Source organism: Panthera onca, chromosome D4 (genome assembly GCF_046562875.1).
Source record: "Panthera onca isolate mPanOnc1 chromosome D4, mPanOnc1 haplotype 2, whole genome shotgun sequence".
NCBI classification, from domain to species: domain Eukaryota; kingdom Metazoa; phylum Chordata; class Mammalia; order Carnivora; family Felidae; genus Panthera; species Panthera onca.
The window spans coordinates 9,669,948-9,687,415 of NC_138351.1; the positions used below are offsets into that span (position 1 = coordinate 9,669,948).

At 44.6% G+C, this 17,468-nt stretch overlaps 1 protein-coding gene across 14 annotated transcripts in view; it reads left to right on the plus strand.

The window, feature by feature from the left end:
• The window catches only part of LOC132663666 (uncharacterized), a 72,414-nt gene that overhangs the window by 12,207 nt on the left and 42,739 nt on the right, over positions 1 to 17,468 (plus strand). For 9 of the 14 annotated variants that reach the window (XR_013551495.1, XR_013551497.2, XR_013551498.2 and 6 more), the window contains 4 exons: positions 1,360 to 1,560; positions 10,936 to 11,332; positions 11,882 to 11,985; positions 13,445 to 13,586. Coding sequence is in view for 1 of the 14 variants with exons in the window: in XM_078436056.2 (XP_078292182.1) it covers positions 11,953 to 11,985; positions 13,445 to 13,586 (175 nt within the window). In the remaining 13 variants the exon portion in view is untranslated. The remainder of the gene's footprint in view (positions 1 to 1,359; positions 1,561 to 10,935; positions 11,333 to 11,881; positions 11,986 to 13,444; positions 13,587 to 17,468) is intronic. The other 5 variants (XR_013551503.2, XR_013551505.2, XR_013551502.2 and 2 more) reach the window with 4 other exon arrangements.

Sequence of the window (17,468 nt, forward strand, 5' to 3'; positions counted from 1 at the left end):
CCAGGCTCTGAGCTGTCAGCGCAGAGCCCTACCCAGGGCTCGAACTCAAAAACCTCAAGATCACAACCTGAGCTGAAGTTGGATGCTTAACTGACTAAGCCACCCAGGTGCCCCAAGTTTAAATTTTAAAAGTGGCCCTGCAACGATGCTGTTCAATATTGCCACTAGCCACATGTGGCTACTTAAAATTTAAAATTCATTCTGCAACCACACCAGTCATATTAAAAGCACTCGGTAGCCACATGTCCCTACGGACTACTGAACTGGACAATGTGGACAAAGAACATTTCTGTTACCATAGAAAGTTCTACTGAACAGCCCTGCCTTATAAGCCATTTCTAAGGATCCTTGCCAGTGTATACAGTTACTGCTAAAAAAAAAAAAAAAAGGCTTGTTTTCTAGCAGCTAAGGTACCAGGGCAAATGCTTTGCATGACCTCGTCATTGTCTGTTAGAAAGACAGACATGTTCTGCTGGGAGGGACCATCTTTTGTCAGACAGGCAATTTGGGGAAGGGTTTCTGTAATGGATGCTGGGTAATGTATCAGATGATTGAAACTGATTTTCCAGAAGGCGTAACGATGTAAGATTCAAGTAGATAACCTCTGTAAGGCATTTCTGATCTAAGTCAAGTGTGTATTGTTAAATATTAATTCCATTAAGGTATGTCAGCAGGGAATTAAGATATGTGACCCAAATATATTTCTTTCTAGTAACTGAGTGTAATAGCGAACTAACGCTCAGTGGATCTTAACTGGGGGTAAGTCAGGGAGGAGGGAGGATCAGAAAGTCCTGGGAGCCCCTACCAAATGCAGAGGTTGCCTCCAAGTAGGGTTTGCCAGAATGGTGGGGCGGGTGGTTGGGTGGGGAAGGTCTTGCACACGTATATTTTCACAATGTTCCCCGTGTAAGTCCACTGTACCCAACCTGTATGAGTATTCTTTAGAGATATTAAAGATAAATAATTGGGGCACCTGGGTGGCTTAGTCGGTTAAGTGTCCAACTTCGGCTCAGGTCACGATCTCACAGTCTATGAGTTCAAGCCCTGCGTCGGGCTCTGTGCGGACCGCTCGGAGCCTGGAGCCTGCTTAGGATTCTGTGTCTCCCTCTCTCTGACCCTCCTCTGTTCGTGCTCTGTCTCTCTCTCTCTCAAAAATAAATAAACATTAAAAAAATATTTTTAAAGATAAATAATTAATTTGCCTCTTTTCCCTTGTGTGATGGGGGGTGTGGCTTAAAAAAAGATCTCTGGGCTCCACTTCTAGATAGGATTCTGTGCCCTTTGGGTGAGGCTGTTCTCTTTCACTGTCCTTCTTTCAAAAGACTCACTGGTTGTTCCTGGCTACCTGTCCCCTCTAAGACCTTTAGGATGATCCACTGGCTTTGGAACAACTGCCTGGGACATTTCCTTCCAGTATCAGGTATCTGTCTCCAGCAAACCTGTGCAAGCTGAGTATCACCATCTGGTCCTGGATGCATTTTGTTATCAGTGCTGGAAGTGATGATACGGTATGCCGCTGTCATGTGCCCAGAGGATGTGGGGGCCAGAGAGGACACTCAGGTAAGGAAATTCAGGAGCCCCATTTGTATTTTTTGCTCAGGTTTGAAGGGAACACTTCCACAGGAAGTTGGGCCCTGGGTATGTGAATGGGGCTAACCATGTTCTCGAAAAATACCCCTTGCACATCTGTTTACATTGAGAGTTCAGAGTTTGGTCCTAGACTTCAGCTCATTTTTGTTAAGATTAGAAGGCTGTTATTAACTATAGAGAAGCCTAACACTCCATCAGATTGAGAGCCAGCTCTGATGACGGATGGAAGAGTTCAACACCGTTATCCTAACCTTCTTTTAAGAGGGAATTTAAGGGGCTCCTGGGTGGTTCAGTTGGTTGAGCAACTGACTCTTGATTTTGGTTCAGGTCATGATCCCAGGGTCATAGGATCGAGCCCTGTGTTGGGCTCAGTGCTGAGCATGGAGCCTGCTTCAGATTCTCTCTCTCTCTCTCTCTCTCTCTCTTTCTCTTTCTCTCTCTCTCACACACACACACACACACACTCTAAAAAAAAACAACTGAAATTTCACTCCAATTTTCAAAGCATATTAGCTCTGAAGGAAACTTTGTGCATTTTTCACTTTTGTTTTCTCTGCGAATGCATTTATTTATTTATTTATTTATTTACTTACTTACTTACTTACTTACCTACTTAGTTATTTTGGGGGGGGTGGGCAGAGAGAGAATTCCAAGCAGGCTCCACACTGTCAGCAAGGAGCCCTACGTGGGCCTCAACCTCAGGAACTGTGAGATCATGACCTGAACCGAAATCAAGAGTTGGATGCCTAACTGACGGAGACACCCAGATGCCCCGATGCATACAAAATAGCCCTACTCCAGTCTGTATTTTCCTCATCCTGAGGTTCAGATTTTCCTTTGGCAGAAATCCAGTTTTCCCTACGATAAGTAAAACGCTGATCACTTGGGATTTTGAAAGCATAAGGTGGGACTCCTATCACTGGGAACCTATCCAGAATATGAAGTCCTTTTGATGGCATGTTGCACAACATATGACATAAGCAAGAAACCTTCCAGCAGCCCCGGCAAATGTCCAACCCTACCTTCCCGCATCTCTTTAGGGCAGCAGCACTGTCGTTTGTGAAAGTGAAAAGAAGGTATGAAATCAGGAGATGGGAACAGACTGTAAATCAGCAGGTTTGGTTCCTTCTCTACAGAGTCTTTGTGGTTGTTTCTCCTTTGAGTTTTCTAGGGCTGGAGACGTCAGAGGCATGAAATGCCCTAAGGTTGTAGAAGCCCATCAGGGTTTGTCTTTTTAGAATACCCAACTAAAAGGGGAACGAGAATCTTAAAGCATGTATAGTTTTGGCTTAAAAATTTCACTACTCTCTTGGAAGGAAGGAGGGAAGGGAGAGAGAGAGGGAGGAAGCATGGATGGAAGGAAGGGAGGGGGGAGGGAGGATGGATGGGAGGGAGGGAAGGAGGAAGGAATGAAAGAAGGGAAAAGAACTCCAGAGTGGCTTGCTGAAACTACGTCATTCATTAGCAAATGTAACTGTTATGCACCAGACAATATGGTAGGTTGTGGCGATGTGGCATGAAATCAAATATATTTGGTCTCTGTCCCCATCCTCCGCATGGGGCTCCTAAAATCCTTGCAATTGCGTTCCTTTGGCAGCACTATACTAAAATCCTTGGAATTTCCTGAGTGATAAGTGTCTTTTGTGTGCTAAAGAGGTGACTAAATATGGGTCCTTAGTTAGCATGGGGGGGGTGGGGAACCCACCAGTGAGAGAGCTCCAGCTATCAGCCTGGCCTCCAACCCCAGGCAGAAGAGAGGGCTGGAGGTTTAATTCAATCCCCAGTGGCCTGTGATTTAGGAAATCCAAAACTAGAGTTTCCGATTCGGAGCCTCATAGCCTCCGAAACTATGAGGCTAGAGGTGCTCTGAGGTTGGTCAAGACATTGATTTGCTGGGAGGGTGGGCACTCAGAAGCTATAGAAATTCTGGATCCCGCACCTCTCACCACTGTCCCTCTGTACCTTGCCCAATGCACCTCTTCCATTTGGCTCTTCCTGAGTTACATCCTTTATAATAAAACGGTAATAGAAAGTAGAGAGCTTTCCTGAGTTCTAGCAAATGACTGAACCTGAGCAGGAGTCATGAGACCTTAACTAATAAAAGCACAGTTCACTTAAATAAATGCTGGGTTGATGTTTGTCTGGTAGGTTGATTTTTGTTTTAATAGAGTGGACGCTAAACCAGCCATTTAGCTGCTGCTTAAGAAGGTCGCCCTGGTTAGCAATGACAAAATCACTGCATAGAATGCTTATCTTGGTAGCTCCATTGGCAGGAGAGTGTCTACTCAGTGAGGGAAAGAGATGGGGAACTGGGACATCAGGTCTGTTTAATAGCATTTGGAATTGCAATTTCAGTTGCCAAAGCAGTCTTCTTACCCATTACAATTCTGGCATTAATACTATATTCCAGGCTTTGAAGATGCATTAATAGCCCAGGATTTAATCCAACAGGATACATGCTGATGAGAGACTGATAAATGTTGCAGAAAGTCATTGTCATTACCTTGTTTTATGGGTGAGATAGAACAGGATAGGAGCACTTGGAGGCTGCCTAGAACATGTTTCCTTTCATAACCAGCATTCGTTTGTTACTGATCTTTTCATGTGAGCCCACCCCAGCACCTCCCCAAAAATCTGTCACAAGCCAAGTTTTCCTGTTGATGAATGTCTTGTAAAAAGATATACATTTATAAGTTCGTGGCCTTTCCTAGGAGTTATGTTGAGCCTCCTTTCTTCCTCATTTTGCTTCCCAAAGCCATTACTGAAATAAAATTAGGATGGCCACACCAGACTGTCAGAGATAGTTTCAGCCTGTATATTCATTGATCCGTAGATACGAGGGAAACTTTTCTCCAAAGATAGTGTGTGATGACCCCTCAGGGGAATTGGTGAGGGGCGCCTTCATCCTTGATCATTAACCTTTAGAGATAAAAGCAATTTCAAAGGTCATTTGCCCCCTAATGCTATAGGAGAGGAAACTGAGACCCAGAGATATTAGATCAGAAACTTTGCTGAGAACACAGCTTGTGTTCGTATATTGGGGCTGCCATAGTAGAGGACAGCATACTGAGTGGCATAAACAACAGAAATTTATTGTCTCCCACTTGCAGCAGCTAGAAGTCCAACATCAAGGTGTTGGTAGGATTGGGTCCTTTTGAGGGCGAGAAGGGACAATGCTGTTCCCACTGTCCCTCCTTGGCCTTGTCAATGGCTTTCTTTTCCCCATGTTTAGTCACATCATCATGACAAAATGATTTGAAGAGAATTAGATGCAGGATTGGCAATGGCTCTACCAAAGCCTCATCACAGGACATCTAGAAGGAAAGGTGTGTCTGTCCAATCTTCTCTTTTTACAAGTATATCAGTCAGACTGGAGTAGGGCCCATCCTCATGACCTCATTTTAACTTGATTACCTCCATAAAGACCCTATTTCCAAATGAAGTCACATTCCAAGGTGCTGGGTTTAGGACTCCAGCATGGGAATCGGGGTGGGGGGGGTTGGGGGTGCACAATTCACCCCATAACAAGAGCTGCCTAAACAGTAGCTAGAACCTCGGTCTTCCGATGCCCTTGTCCGTTTCTTCCCCTTTTGCACCACGTGCCCTTTCGTATTCTCATTACTGCGGAGGAGATGTTTGATTTTTGCACAGAGGCAGGATACAGGGGTGTGGTCAGAAGCTTCCATTTTCTCAGACATTTCAAGTGATTCGGTTTAGGAGAATATCAGGTCGAGTTACGTTCAGAGGAGTGAGGATGCTTATTAACACAGCCCAAAAAGAATCATCTTGGGGGTAAGCAATGAATTTTTTAGTATTCTGTGGCTGATGGTGTTGAACCTTTTCAGCGAGAGATGAAGTTCTCCCAGACTTGTTCCACAAACTGCAGCTGATACTATCACACTGTGATGATAAATGTGTTTGTCCAGTAATTTTCCTCTTTGATGTGGATCTCTCTGTCCCTGGAGCAAAGGCTTCCAGGGAGCAAACTTTCCTTCTGGATGTCCCATGATGAGGCTTTGGTAGAACCATTGCCAGCCCTGCATTTAATTCTTCTAACATCCTTTTGTCAGTGTCAAGATGCTGAAAGCATCTAAATGTTATGAGGGAGCCACGTTGTTGCCAGATATCTTAGGAAAGTGTTTGCACATTTGTAGGCAAGATATTTTTGTTATGTTTTGCCAAGTGGTCTTTTAGAGAAGGCAGATCTAAATAAAACAAATTAAAAAATAACAATAAAAACTTAAAAGTTTTTAGTTCGTGTTCTGTGTCACCAAGGTCAGTGTGGCTTGCATTAATGAAAATTGCTTTTGTTAAAGGTCGGAACAGAAGAAAAATGGCAGGATGCTGGACTCTTCCATAATGACCACATTTTCCCTGTTGTGATGTGGCCCACCATGCTCATTTTGAAACAGAAAAACATCATCAGCTCAAATGTCCTCCCTTCTAGACCAGGGTGCTTTTCACCCAGGGCAGCAACGGTGATGTATGACTCTGACCCAGTGGACTAAGGGGCCATTCTAACTATCTAGGACCTTCACAAGGGGTATACTTAGGTTTGGACAAACCCTACTTAACCAAGTCACAGAATATGCCTCTTGGCACTGAAAAGAGGTAGTAGTTTCTAGGACTTCCCTCTATATCCCACTGATTCTCAGTGTTTCCCAAAGCATCACCAGCCTTTCAAAATATACCAAGGGAAAAAATTTCAGTGTTTAAATGAATTTGGAAGATGTCATATTCTACACCCCCCCCCTCTTAGCTATTCATCATGCATATTGGGATTTTTAAAATTTTTTTAATGTTTATTTTTGAGAGAGAGAGTGAGCACAAGTAGGGGAGGGGCAGAGAGAGAGGGAGACCGAGAATCTAAAGCAGACTCCAGGCTCTGAGCTGTCAGCACAGAGCCTGACGCGGGGCTTGAACTCAAAAACTGTGAGATTATGACCGGAGCCAAAGTCAGATACCTAACTGACTGAGCTAACCAGGCACCCCGGAAGATTTTTTTTTTAATGTTTATTTATTTTGAGAGAGATAGAGCAGAGGGGAGGGGAAGAGAGAGACAAAGAGAATCATAAGCACTGTAGCACAGAGCCCATTATGGGGCTCGAACCCACAAACTGTGAGATCATGACCCAAGCCAGAACCAAGAGTTGACTCATGATGCATATTGGAATATTGAAGGCTTTTGTGATGCCTTGTGATGAAGAAGCCATTTAACTGTCTTTAATCAGGTGTTTGCAGAGTCATCTGATCATGGGACCATTTGTTCATGTAAAACCTATAAGTTGCACACAACACATTTTTGAGAAATACTGTCTACGATTTACGTAAGTTGAAGAGATCTATTAAAGCACCATGTATATACTGGAAAAGAATGTAGATAAGTTCGTAGATGATCGAGCAAGAGCTTTGCAGAGATATCCCTGTAGATACTCGTGTGACAGTCCTTATACTCGCCCACAAAAGATTCCTTGTGGCTGTTGGCGGGGATGGAACACTAGGCTGGGCTGGCCAGGCTTTTCATTCATTAGGTTCTTTCTTTATTGTGAGGGTGTGGATGACTGTGTGTGTGTGTGTGTGTGTGTGTGTGTGTGTGTGTGTGGACTGGATAATCAGATGGCTTACAAAAGAAAAAAGTATCGGGATAACAATCAGAAGGCGTGAAGTGTTTGTGGCCTTTGTCATAGATTTGTGATGTGACCTCTCACAGTTCTGTCCCTCCTCTGGTCAGGGTGGGTGCCACTGAATAGCCTGGTACCCCTCAGACATAAGGCAGGCCTTCCATACCCAGCAGGCCTCCCTGGATACTTGGGACCTCAGCAGAGCTGCCTGAAGGTGAAGAGGGGGAGAAGGAGGTTGTCAGGCTGATGACATCATGTCTAAGTGTTTGGGTCACCTCCGGAGGCGCAGAGTGTTGGGTATAAAGGGCTGCGACGTGGTTGAAGGAGGCGTGAATAGACTTTCAGATGTCCTAGAGCAGCCACACACCCCAGCCTGATTGGGCAGGATGCTCATAGTTAGATGCGGCTACAACAAAGACCCTCAGAAGTGATTTTGAGCTAACTTAAGGAAAAAAGAAAATATTTGGGGTAGGTATTTGAGCACGTGATGGAATTGAAACAGTTTGAACAGCCACATCTTAAGAAAGTTCAGAAGCATGAGAGCTCCAGGGATCTGCCTTTAATTCTGTTTTTGTGAGGCTCAGCTCTCATTTTGGGTAAACATCCACTCTGGTCCATTTAGCTATGACACATCTGTTTGTTTGGGAGAGAGTGGCAATACTTTGATCTTGAGGGAAATCGGTCCTCTCTCCAGCCCCAGGGGATGAATGGTGACAGTCTAAACCAGTCACAGTAATGTAATTTCCCTTTGTCAGTAACTGATCTAGGGGTGGCCATGTGACCCAATACTAATGTAGGAGATGTAAATAGAAAGAGGCTGGATACGGATGCCGGAAAAGCTTTTGTCTTCTCAATAAAAAGGAGCAACAGAATCATGGGACATGGCTCTTTCTTCCTTTGCTTTGCCCCGTCTCTGGCATTTGGACCCAATGCCTGGCGATGCAGCAGCCATGTTGAGACCATGAAGTGACAAGCACCGGATGAAAGTTGTGTTCTAGAAACAGAGGGTGCAAAGGAGAAAGAGCAAGGTCCTTCTACAGCGAAGCCGCCACAGTGACACTGGACCGAACACCTGATTTGTGCTTATTCGAGAAAAATGGTACCCTGGTACTTGAAATCACAGTACACTTTACCTAATATACTTGCAACCAAAACCATTTCTAGGTGAAAAATTAGTTAGTATAAATACAGATGGTGGGAGCCAAGTCCCCATGATCAGAGCAGGAGTCTCAGATCTTTAAGGGAGAGAGAGAGTCAAAACTGTCTACGAAAGCCATCTGGAGCCTTGAGATCTCACCACGGCTGCAGAACCCGTAACACCTGTCCTAGATAGAATTAATCAACTCGTTAATTAAGTAATTGTACTGATTTTATTGATCCCTTGCTATCTACTAGGTGTTTTTCCAGGTACTGGGGATAGACTGGAGAAGACAGAGAAGGTGCTAGCTCTCATTAAGCTGACATTCTAAAGGGAAAACAGGCACTAAACAAGAATAATAAACCAAGGGAGTCCTTTGAGAAAGCGGGAGGTGCTGTATGAAATGGGAAAGGAGTGTCACGATGGGAATTTATAGGAGGTGTGTGCGTGGCAAGCCTGAAATGGTGATATTTGAAGTGAAAGTTGAGTTGCAGAAAGGAGCCAGCCGTGTGAGAAGAGACCCAGGCTTTGGGAGGGATGCTGGTGCAGAGTCCTGGGTAGGAGCAAGCTTGCCTGCTAGAGACACAGAATGCATCCTTAACAGGGGTCCCCTGGGCTGCCCGTGTTCATCTCTTGCCAACCCCTCTGGCCGCTGGGTTCTCGGGCTTGTGATATATCTCAAGGCTGCCGACAGGATTTCCTGTGGCACAGGCGACTTTTCCCATTGCCTCTGCTTCAGGCTGTGAGAGCCCAGGGGATGGGATGGCTGGGGAGGGTCTGTGTAATAGACTGTGATCAGAGTGACTGCTGTCCTTTCCCTTCGAGAATGGACCCGTTGTGCTTGGCCACAGCACTGAGGCTCCCCGGGGGCCCGACTTCCTTTGGAACGGAAGACTGGCATAGCATTCTGGAAAGACTGGCATAGCATCCAGCGGGCTCATAGCTGCTTCAGCACCATGCCACAGTCACCTCGAATTACCGTCACCACACTGGACGTTTCCCTGTGGAAAGGCCAATGCAGAGAAGTAGGAAGCCTGGTACCTTCCCCTCCCCACCAGCTGTGGCTCCCAGCCTGCCATGGCTGGTCAGACCTGACATCATTTTCTTCCCTTCCCTTCCCTTCCCATCTCCCATCTCCCATCTCCCATCTCCCATCTCCCATCCCAGTTTATTTTTGAGAGAGACAGAGCATGACCTGGGGAGGAGCAGAAAGCAAGGAGACAGAGAATCTGAAGCAGGCTCCAGGCTCTGAGCTGTCAGCACAGAGTCTGATGTGAGGCTCGAACTCAGGAACTGCAAGATCATGACCTGAGCCGAAGTCGGACACTTAACCAGACCTGACATCATTTTCAAGGGATACTTATCAGTAAAGCAGTCCCCTGAGGTCACAGGGCTAGAAGCTTCCTCACAGGTCCTCCTGCACTGCACTCCGGACCTCATGTATCTGTCAGTATCCAGAACAAAAGTGGCAGGTTGCCTGAGGAACCAGATATTCACCTAGTTCTGGTAGAGAATCCAGTTCTCTTTTCTCTAACACTTGAACTTGGGGGCAATGAGAACCACTGTTGCAATCTCCCTGGGCTGTTAGGTTTCTTCCAGGGCCCTGTGTCATTAGCAGGACCCCAGGATTGTGATGACTGCTCCCCTTAGGAGGGCAAGCTGGTGAGGAAGTGCCCAAACTACCATTTTGAAACCTGGTTCACTTCTAGATCTGGGACCAATCCCCAAATACCAAAATTGAAAGACACTTTGGTGATTAATACCCCTCCTCTTACAGATGGGGATAAAGGGGGAATGGCCCGACCCACTACGGAGAAAGACTGTTTGGGACCCACAAGCATCTTTCTCAGATGTTTACAGCGTCTTGTTGTAACATTCGCCGTGACTTAAGGGAACAAAGAATACAAGCTCACGCATCAACGCCGTGTATAAAGCTCCCCGTGCCTCTGTCTGGTTTGACTTCCCATCCTATGCGGTGGCCATTTTCTCATTTCACAGGCCAGGAAAGTGAGGGGGATGAATCCATTTAGTTAGTAGGTGGCAAAACTCAACTCCAGCTTGGTTTTTATTTAATGGTCCTCCCAAGTCCATTTCTACTTTTGTCCTTGGTAGGGGAGGTGCAAAACAGAAATTAGCCGTAACTCAGGCAGCATGGGGTGCACAGCTGGTGTTCTCAGGTGCCAGAGCTCTAAGGAGAGGCTGTGACTTATAGTGAACCACCCCTTACGTTGGCGGGTGAACACTTCCCTCTTCCAGCCCCCAGATCTGAGGCAGGGCCCCCACGGATCCTAATGTAACTTGGTGCTGTCATCTCAATAGCTGCCTCCACTTGGTTAAATGCCACCTCCCGGACACAGTATGGCATGTAAAAGCCCAGTCCATTAGAACCAGCGGGCTCAGTTCCAGCACTTCAGGTGACTGGAGGTATCCATCACTTAACCTTGCCCTGCCTCAATTTTCGGAGCTATAAAATGGGGCCAGCAGTAGTACCTTCCTGGGAAGGTAGGTAAAAGACGTAAAGCATTCAGAAAAGGCAAGTGCTCAGTAAATGTCCGTTGTTTTCCCCATTTTCTCTCCACACAACAGAAGAAACTCTGCTAAAGAATTCTGCATTTTCTCCAGCGGTACGAAGAGTGTGTTCACAGTTCCTGATGACTGGTAGACATCCCAGGGTGAGAAGTATCTATAAGACACAGTCATGTGCAGTTCACAGCTTGACTCTGGAGAGTGATCTCTTCCAGGCCCTCTACTACAAGGGTATTTTCTTTTTCTGTCACTGTCACCCCTCCAACAGCAGAAGTTTCTGGCTCACCCACTGGAGAGGCTAAAGCTTGCCTGGAATTATATTGCTTACAGAATAAAGAGAAGTCAGAGCCTCTTATGTAACTTGAAGAGTAGGAAAGATCCAGTGATAAAAACCAGTGCCCTGAACTTTTGCAAAGCACGATCAATCGCTGCGTACGATCCTCCGGTCCTTGGCAAGGTATCCTTCGTCTGGTTTTTGTAGACTAGGAAAAAAATTAATGAACCCACTGCTATTAGATTGTGTATTCATGCCTAAAGGCTGTAAAAAGGGTACTGTTTCAAGTTAGTCCTGTCATCTAAAATACATCCCCTGTTTGCTTAAGGTTTCTCAGTAATATTCTTTAATTTGATCGCTACCTGTGAATTTGTGTATTTCCTCACACAGAACTGATTCTCCCTCCCCCCTTTGTGTTTCTCTCTTTCTCTCTCTCTCTCTTTTTTTTTTTGCTTATACTTTTTTGTTTAGATTATCTCTCTACTGACCTTTCAGTGGCTTACCTTTTTTTTTTTTTTTTTTTTTTTTTGCAATGCACAAACAAGGCTGGAAAACAGAGCCAAGATGCAAACTATGAATCAGCCGCTCAGCTTCACATAGTGAGTGCACTATGTGCTATTTCTGGCCAGAGCAGATGTGGCCTTGGTGGGCTGCAAGGAACAGTATCTCTCAGGTAAAAATAAATTACGTAGATAAGGACCAAGATGATGCATATCCTTCATTCGCAAACAGATCATGAACTGGGAGCTGTGTGGAAAGACAACCGGATTGGGAGCTAGTGTCCTGCCCTGGGTTTCTTCCACATGACCCTACCACCCGTCAGCCGTCTGGTCTTGGTGAGTACGTGTGACTGACAAATATGTTTTTTTCATGTTTGTTTACTCATTTCGAGAGAGAGTGAGCAGCGGGAGAGGAGCAGAGAGAGGGGAGACAGAGAATCCCAAGCAGGCTCCACACTGTCCATGCAGAGCCTGATGCAGGGGGCTCGAACCCATGAACCGTGAGATCATGACCCGAGCCAAAACCAAAAGTTGGACACTTAACTGACTGAGCCACCCAGACACCCCTATAAATACATTTCTTTTTAAATCAACAAAAGCATAGGACCAACACAGTAATAAAACAGTGTGCCACCATTGAGTCCCGGGCTATCCTGACATTTTGACCAGCTCACTTCAGACCTGGCTGAGTACTATGTGGATTCCTCCTTGATCCTCTTTGCCTTCCTCCTGCCCCCAAGATAAATGCTGCCTTAAACCTGCAGACTTGCCTACTTCTTCTGTAGACACCTACATCTTTCAGCTGTGGCTGCTGCATACATTCTGCATGTTTGAAAACTTTAAATGAAAGGAAACACGCTGTATATATTCTGTGACTTTTTTTTTTTTTAATTTAGCATTAGATTTCAGCAACATAGCTCTAGTCCATTCATTTTAACTGCTCTTTGCTATAGTGTTTCGTGAACAGACCACCATTCTCTTTTTGAGCAATTAGATTGCTTTGAATTTTGCACTTTCATTATAAACGCTTCAGTGAGTGTCCTTACCCATTTCCTACACTCACATACAATTTCTCTAAGATAGCATTTTTTCAAAATATTTTGGCTACACCCACAGTTAAGGACATACTTTACATGTAAACCCAGCACATGCACAGGCTACGTTTGTGTGTGTGTGTGTGTGCACATATATGTGGAATAAAAGTTCCTCAAATTGGGACCCTTATTTTGCATTCAGGTATAATCCAGTTTAGGCTGGTCTAAAAAAATATCCTGGTTGCAATTTACTAAAGTGATCCTCTGACCCCCGTTTCCACTAAGAATTGGGTAAACACTGTTCTGGGACCTGTACCTACACATGGAATTGATGGATCATAGGTTAGACCCATTTTCAAAGTGAGGAGTTGATGCCTTTGTGAGTTCTTTTTATGCACTGAAATGGATATTTGCATGTAGCTAGCACTCTAGCTAAAGGAGGCTTTCTAGCATTCTAGAAGGAGGCTTTTAGGGTTATTTTATGTGTCGTATGTTTAGAAATGGAAGTCCTGTTTTAATTTCCTGAGCTTTAATTTTTCATATGTCACAAGATGCCAGAACAAAACAAAAATACTGGACTTTTCAGTATTTTGCAAACTGCTTTCTCTTCAGCCCCAGGGTCCTGGGGAAGATTTCAGGGACTGCCATAGGGTGTGTAAACTGGGGGTGGGCATCAGAACAGGGAAGGGGACAGAATGAGTAGACGGGCGGGGGAAGGTGTGCAGCTTGAAAATATATATTTTTTAATGTTTATTTTTGAGGGAGTCCAAGTGGGAGACGGGCAGAGAAAGGAGGACAGAGGATCTGAAGCGGGCTCTGCGCTGACAGCAGTGAGCCCCGAGTGGGACTTGAACTCACAAATCGTGGGATCATGTTGGATGTTCAACCACTGGAGCCACCCAGGTGCCCCAGCTTGAAAATATTCTTAAGTGATGGGTTTAGATGCTCTCTACGGCTCTTTCCAGATCTAAACTTGAATCAAAATAACTTTGGGATCCCTGGACCATTTAAACTTGCAACCAGAACTAAAGAACATGACGGTTTGGGGTATACAGTTCTGGTAAGCCGTGCTGGCCCGCCTAAGAGCTGGCCTGTCCCTCCTGTCACTCTAGGAGTTGGTGTGGACAGGGTGTGGTAGGTCCTGGAGGGCAGTGGCTTGGGACACTCCAGATGGGGCTACCATTTCTCTTCTGTCATAGGGGCTTCACCCACACGGGGCTGCTCTAAAAAAAACTTCTGTTTTCATCATGCTTATTGATTCTGTGATGACCAGGGGCCTAAGATACATTTTTTTGAGCTCCATTTCTGCCACACCGAGTGTCGCACATGCTCACAGTAAGGCTCATTCACTCAGCGGGGTACACGTATGGTTAATCATTATATTCGCAGAGACGGAATTTTATTATCAGTTTAATGAAACTCTTGAGCTCCTCACAGGTTTATTTTTGCCTTCCCAATAATAGTAAAGGCATTAAAAAAAAAAGCCTGGTAGTAAGTTGGTAGTAAAGTGACTTCGGGGTGGGCAGATGGTAATTGATGTAGACTCATAGATTCCTTCATAGGCTTGCTCTCTGTCTCCTCCGCCTGCATGACTGCCTCCTCTCAGATCCCAGCCCCTCCCTGCAATCCGTCCTGCCTGCATTTCATCTTCCTTAATCACTGTTTTCATCACCTCACACCCATGCTGAGAAACTCTCTGGGGATCTTCATTCTCCACCACATCCGAATGCCAGCCTGTTTTCAAGGCTTCTCTTAATCTATTCTTTCCTTACCTCTCTGGCTTTATTTCCTTTGCCAGATGTGGTTCTGGTTCCTGTGGTTTAGAGAGAATGGGATTTGGGGGCACACATCACCCCCCACCCCCAAAATTTAAAATCTGCATCATTTTTCTTCAGCACAGTTGAGCCTACTTGCCCTAAACAAAAACACACATCAGCAGGGATTGCTTCCCTCGTGCTCAGGCCAGGGCAGTGGGGCTGGGGGGCCCTCCGGGGAGAGGGCGTGCAAGGAAGCAGGGTATGCCCCTCTGCCTCGTATACTGGGAGAGGATAAGCACTGAGAAAGGTGACTTGACTCACTAAAGTCGTTTGTGGAAATCTCTTCTGTTTGACAAGACAGGTAGAATGCATACAACTTAGAAGGCAAATAGGAGACAGATAAATTTGAAGACAGATAAGGCTGGTTAAAAACCTTGGAAAATGGCACACTCCGTATAGGGCAAAATTCAGCAGATCACTGAGCCCCGGAGAAGATGCCAGTGGGGGCTGGTGAAGGAGACTCCAGAGAAGGCTTACCTACTGGAGCAGGCTTATCCCATCTGCAAATAAATTCTTTTCAACTTTTTCTTTGTGTGTGTGTCTGTGTGTTTACTGGCCATTTCCATTGTTTTCCAGAATGATTTCCAGAAGTCCTCATTCTTCCACTTAGCAGCTGTATGATTTGGGGCAAGTTTCTTTACCCATAAAGTAGAAGTAATAATGGAAATAGTTATTTGGGGTTGTTGGGAGGGCTCAAGGAGATAACGTATCTAAAGAGCACAGGGGCACCCGGGTGGCTCAGTCAGTTGAGCATCAACTCTTGATCATAGCTCAGGTCTTGATCTCAGGGTTTTGAGTTCAACCCCACCTTGTGCTCCACACTAGGTGTGAAGCCTTCTTGGTAGGCAGGTAGGTAGATAGATAGCACAGAACATGGTCCAAGATAAAATATTAGCTATTATTCTTATTGTTGTAATTGTTACAAGTATATATTTTGATTTGAGCAGCTGCTGAAATTCTACTTTCTCTTAAGATACCTTCAGGTCACTCTAGTTTAGTAAACATTTACTAAGTGCTCAGTATATGCTGGGCACTGATAGGACACTGATGATCTTGTAGATGCTGACCTTGCCCTTGGGTAGCTTACCTTCTAGTAGGGAAGGCAACCCTGTAAGTGGATGATTCCGGTTTAAGGCTGGGCTGCCCTATACACTCACCACCAGCTGCATGCAGCTGCTGAAACTAAATTGAGATGTGCTCTACATATAAACTGGATTTTGAAGACTTGGTTTGAAAAGAGAATGTAAAATATCTAATTAATAATGGTTGGTATAGGGGAGCCTGAGTAGCTCAGTCTTACTTACTTGTTAGTATAGTCTTGATTACCTGCTGAAATAACATTTGGGGTATGCTGGGTTAAATACGCGATTATTTTTTTTTTATTGAAGCCCAGTTGACACACGATGTTACATGGGTTTCAGGTGCACAATGTAGTGTTTCAACAAGTCTATGCATTATGCCGTGCTCACCACAAGTGTGGCTACTCAGTCACCATATGATGCTATCACAATACCACTGACTACATTTCCTGTGCTGTACCTTTTATCCCTGTGACATATGCATTCCATAACTAGAAGCCTGTGCCTACCACCCCTTTACCCATTTATCAGTCTATTTCTGCTGTTTATTCCCTTTTTGTTGATTCCATATATAACTGAAATCATATGGTATTCGTCTTTCTCTGACTTATTTCACCTAATATATGCTCTCTAGGACCATCTATATTGTATATTTAGGACCATATGTTGCTATATGTATATATATTCATATATATATGTATATATACACACATTTATATACATACACACACACACACATACTACATGTTATTTGTCCATTAATCTATCAGTGGACACTTAGGTTGCTTATACATCTTAGCTTTTGTAAATAATGCTGTAGGGATGCATATATCTTTACACATCAGTGTTTTCTTTTACTTAGGGTAAACACCCAGTAGTGGAATTACTGGATATATAGGGTTTTTATTTTTAATTTTTTGTGGAACCTCCATACTGGTTTCCACAGTGGCTGCATCAGTTTACATTCCCACCAACAGTGCACAACGGTTCCTTTTTCTCCATATTCTCACCAACACTTGCTATTTCTTGCTTTTTGATTGTAGCCATTCTGTTAGGTATAAGGTGATACCTTTTTGTGGTTTTGATTTGCATCTCCCCGATGATAAGTGATGTTGAGCAACTCTTCGTGTGTCTGTTGGCCATCTGTAGGTCTTCTGTGGAAACATGTCTCTTAACATCCTCTGCCCTTTTTTAAATCAGATTATTTGAGGTCTTTTGGTGTTGAGTTGCATGAGTTCTTTGTGTATTTTGGATATTAACCCTTATTGGATATGTCATTTGCAAATGTTTTCTCCCATTCAGTGGTTTGCCTTTCTGTTTTGTTGACGGTTTTCCTTGTTGTGCAAAAGCTTTTTATTTTGGTGTGTTCCCAATAGTTTGTTTTTGTTTTTGTTTCCTTTGCCTGAGGAGACAGATCTAGAAAAATGTTGCCAAGGCCAATCTCAAAGATATTATTGCCTTTTTTTTTTTTTTAAGAGTTTTATGGTCTCAAGTCTCCCATTTAGGTCGTTAATCCATTTTGAGTTATTATTTTTTTTTTTTTAATTTTTTTTTTTTCAACGTTTTTTATTTATTTTTGGGACAGAGAGAGACAGAGCATGAACGGGGGAGGGGCAGAGAGAGAGGGAGACACAGAATCGGAAACAGGCTCCAGGCTCCGAGCCATCAGCCCAGAGCCTGACGCGGGGCTCGAACTCACGGACCGCAAGATTGTGACCTGGCTGAAGTCGGACGCTTAACCGACTGCGCCACCCAGGCGCCCCTTGAGTTATTTTTGTATGGTGTAAGCGGTCCAGCAAGTAGCTGTCCAGTTTTCCAAACACCATTTATCAAAGAGACTCTCTTTCCCTCCTTGTATGTTCTTGCCTCCTTTGTTGTAGATTAAGTGA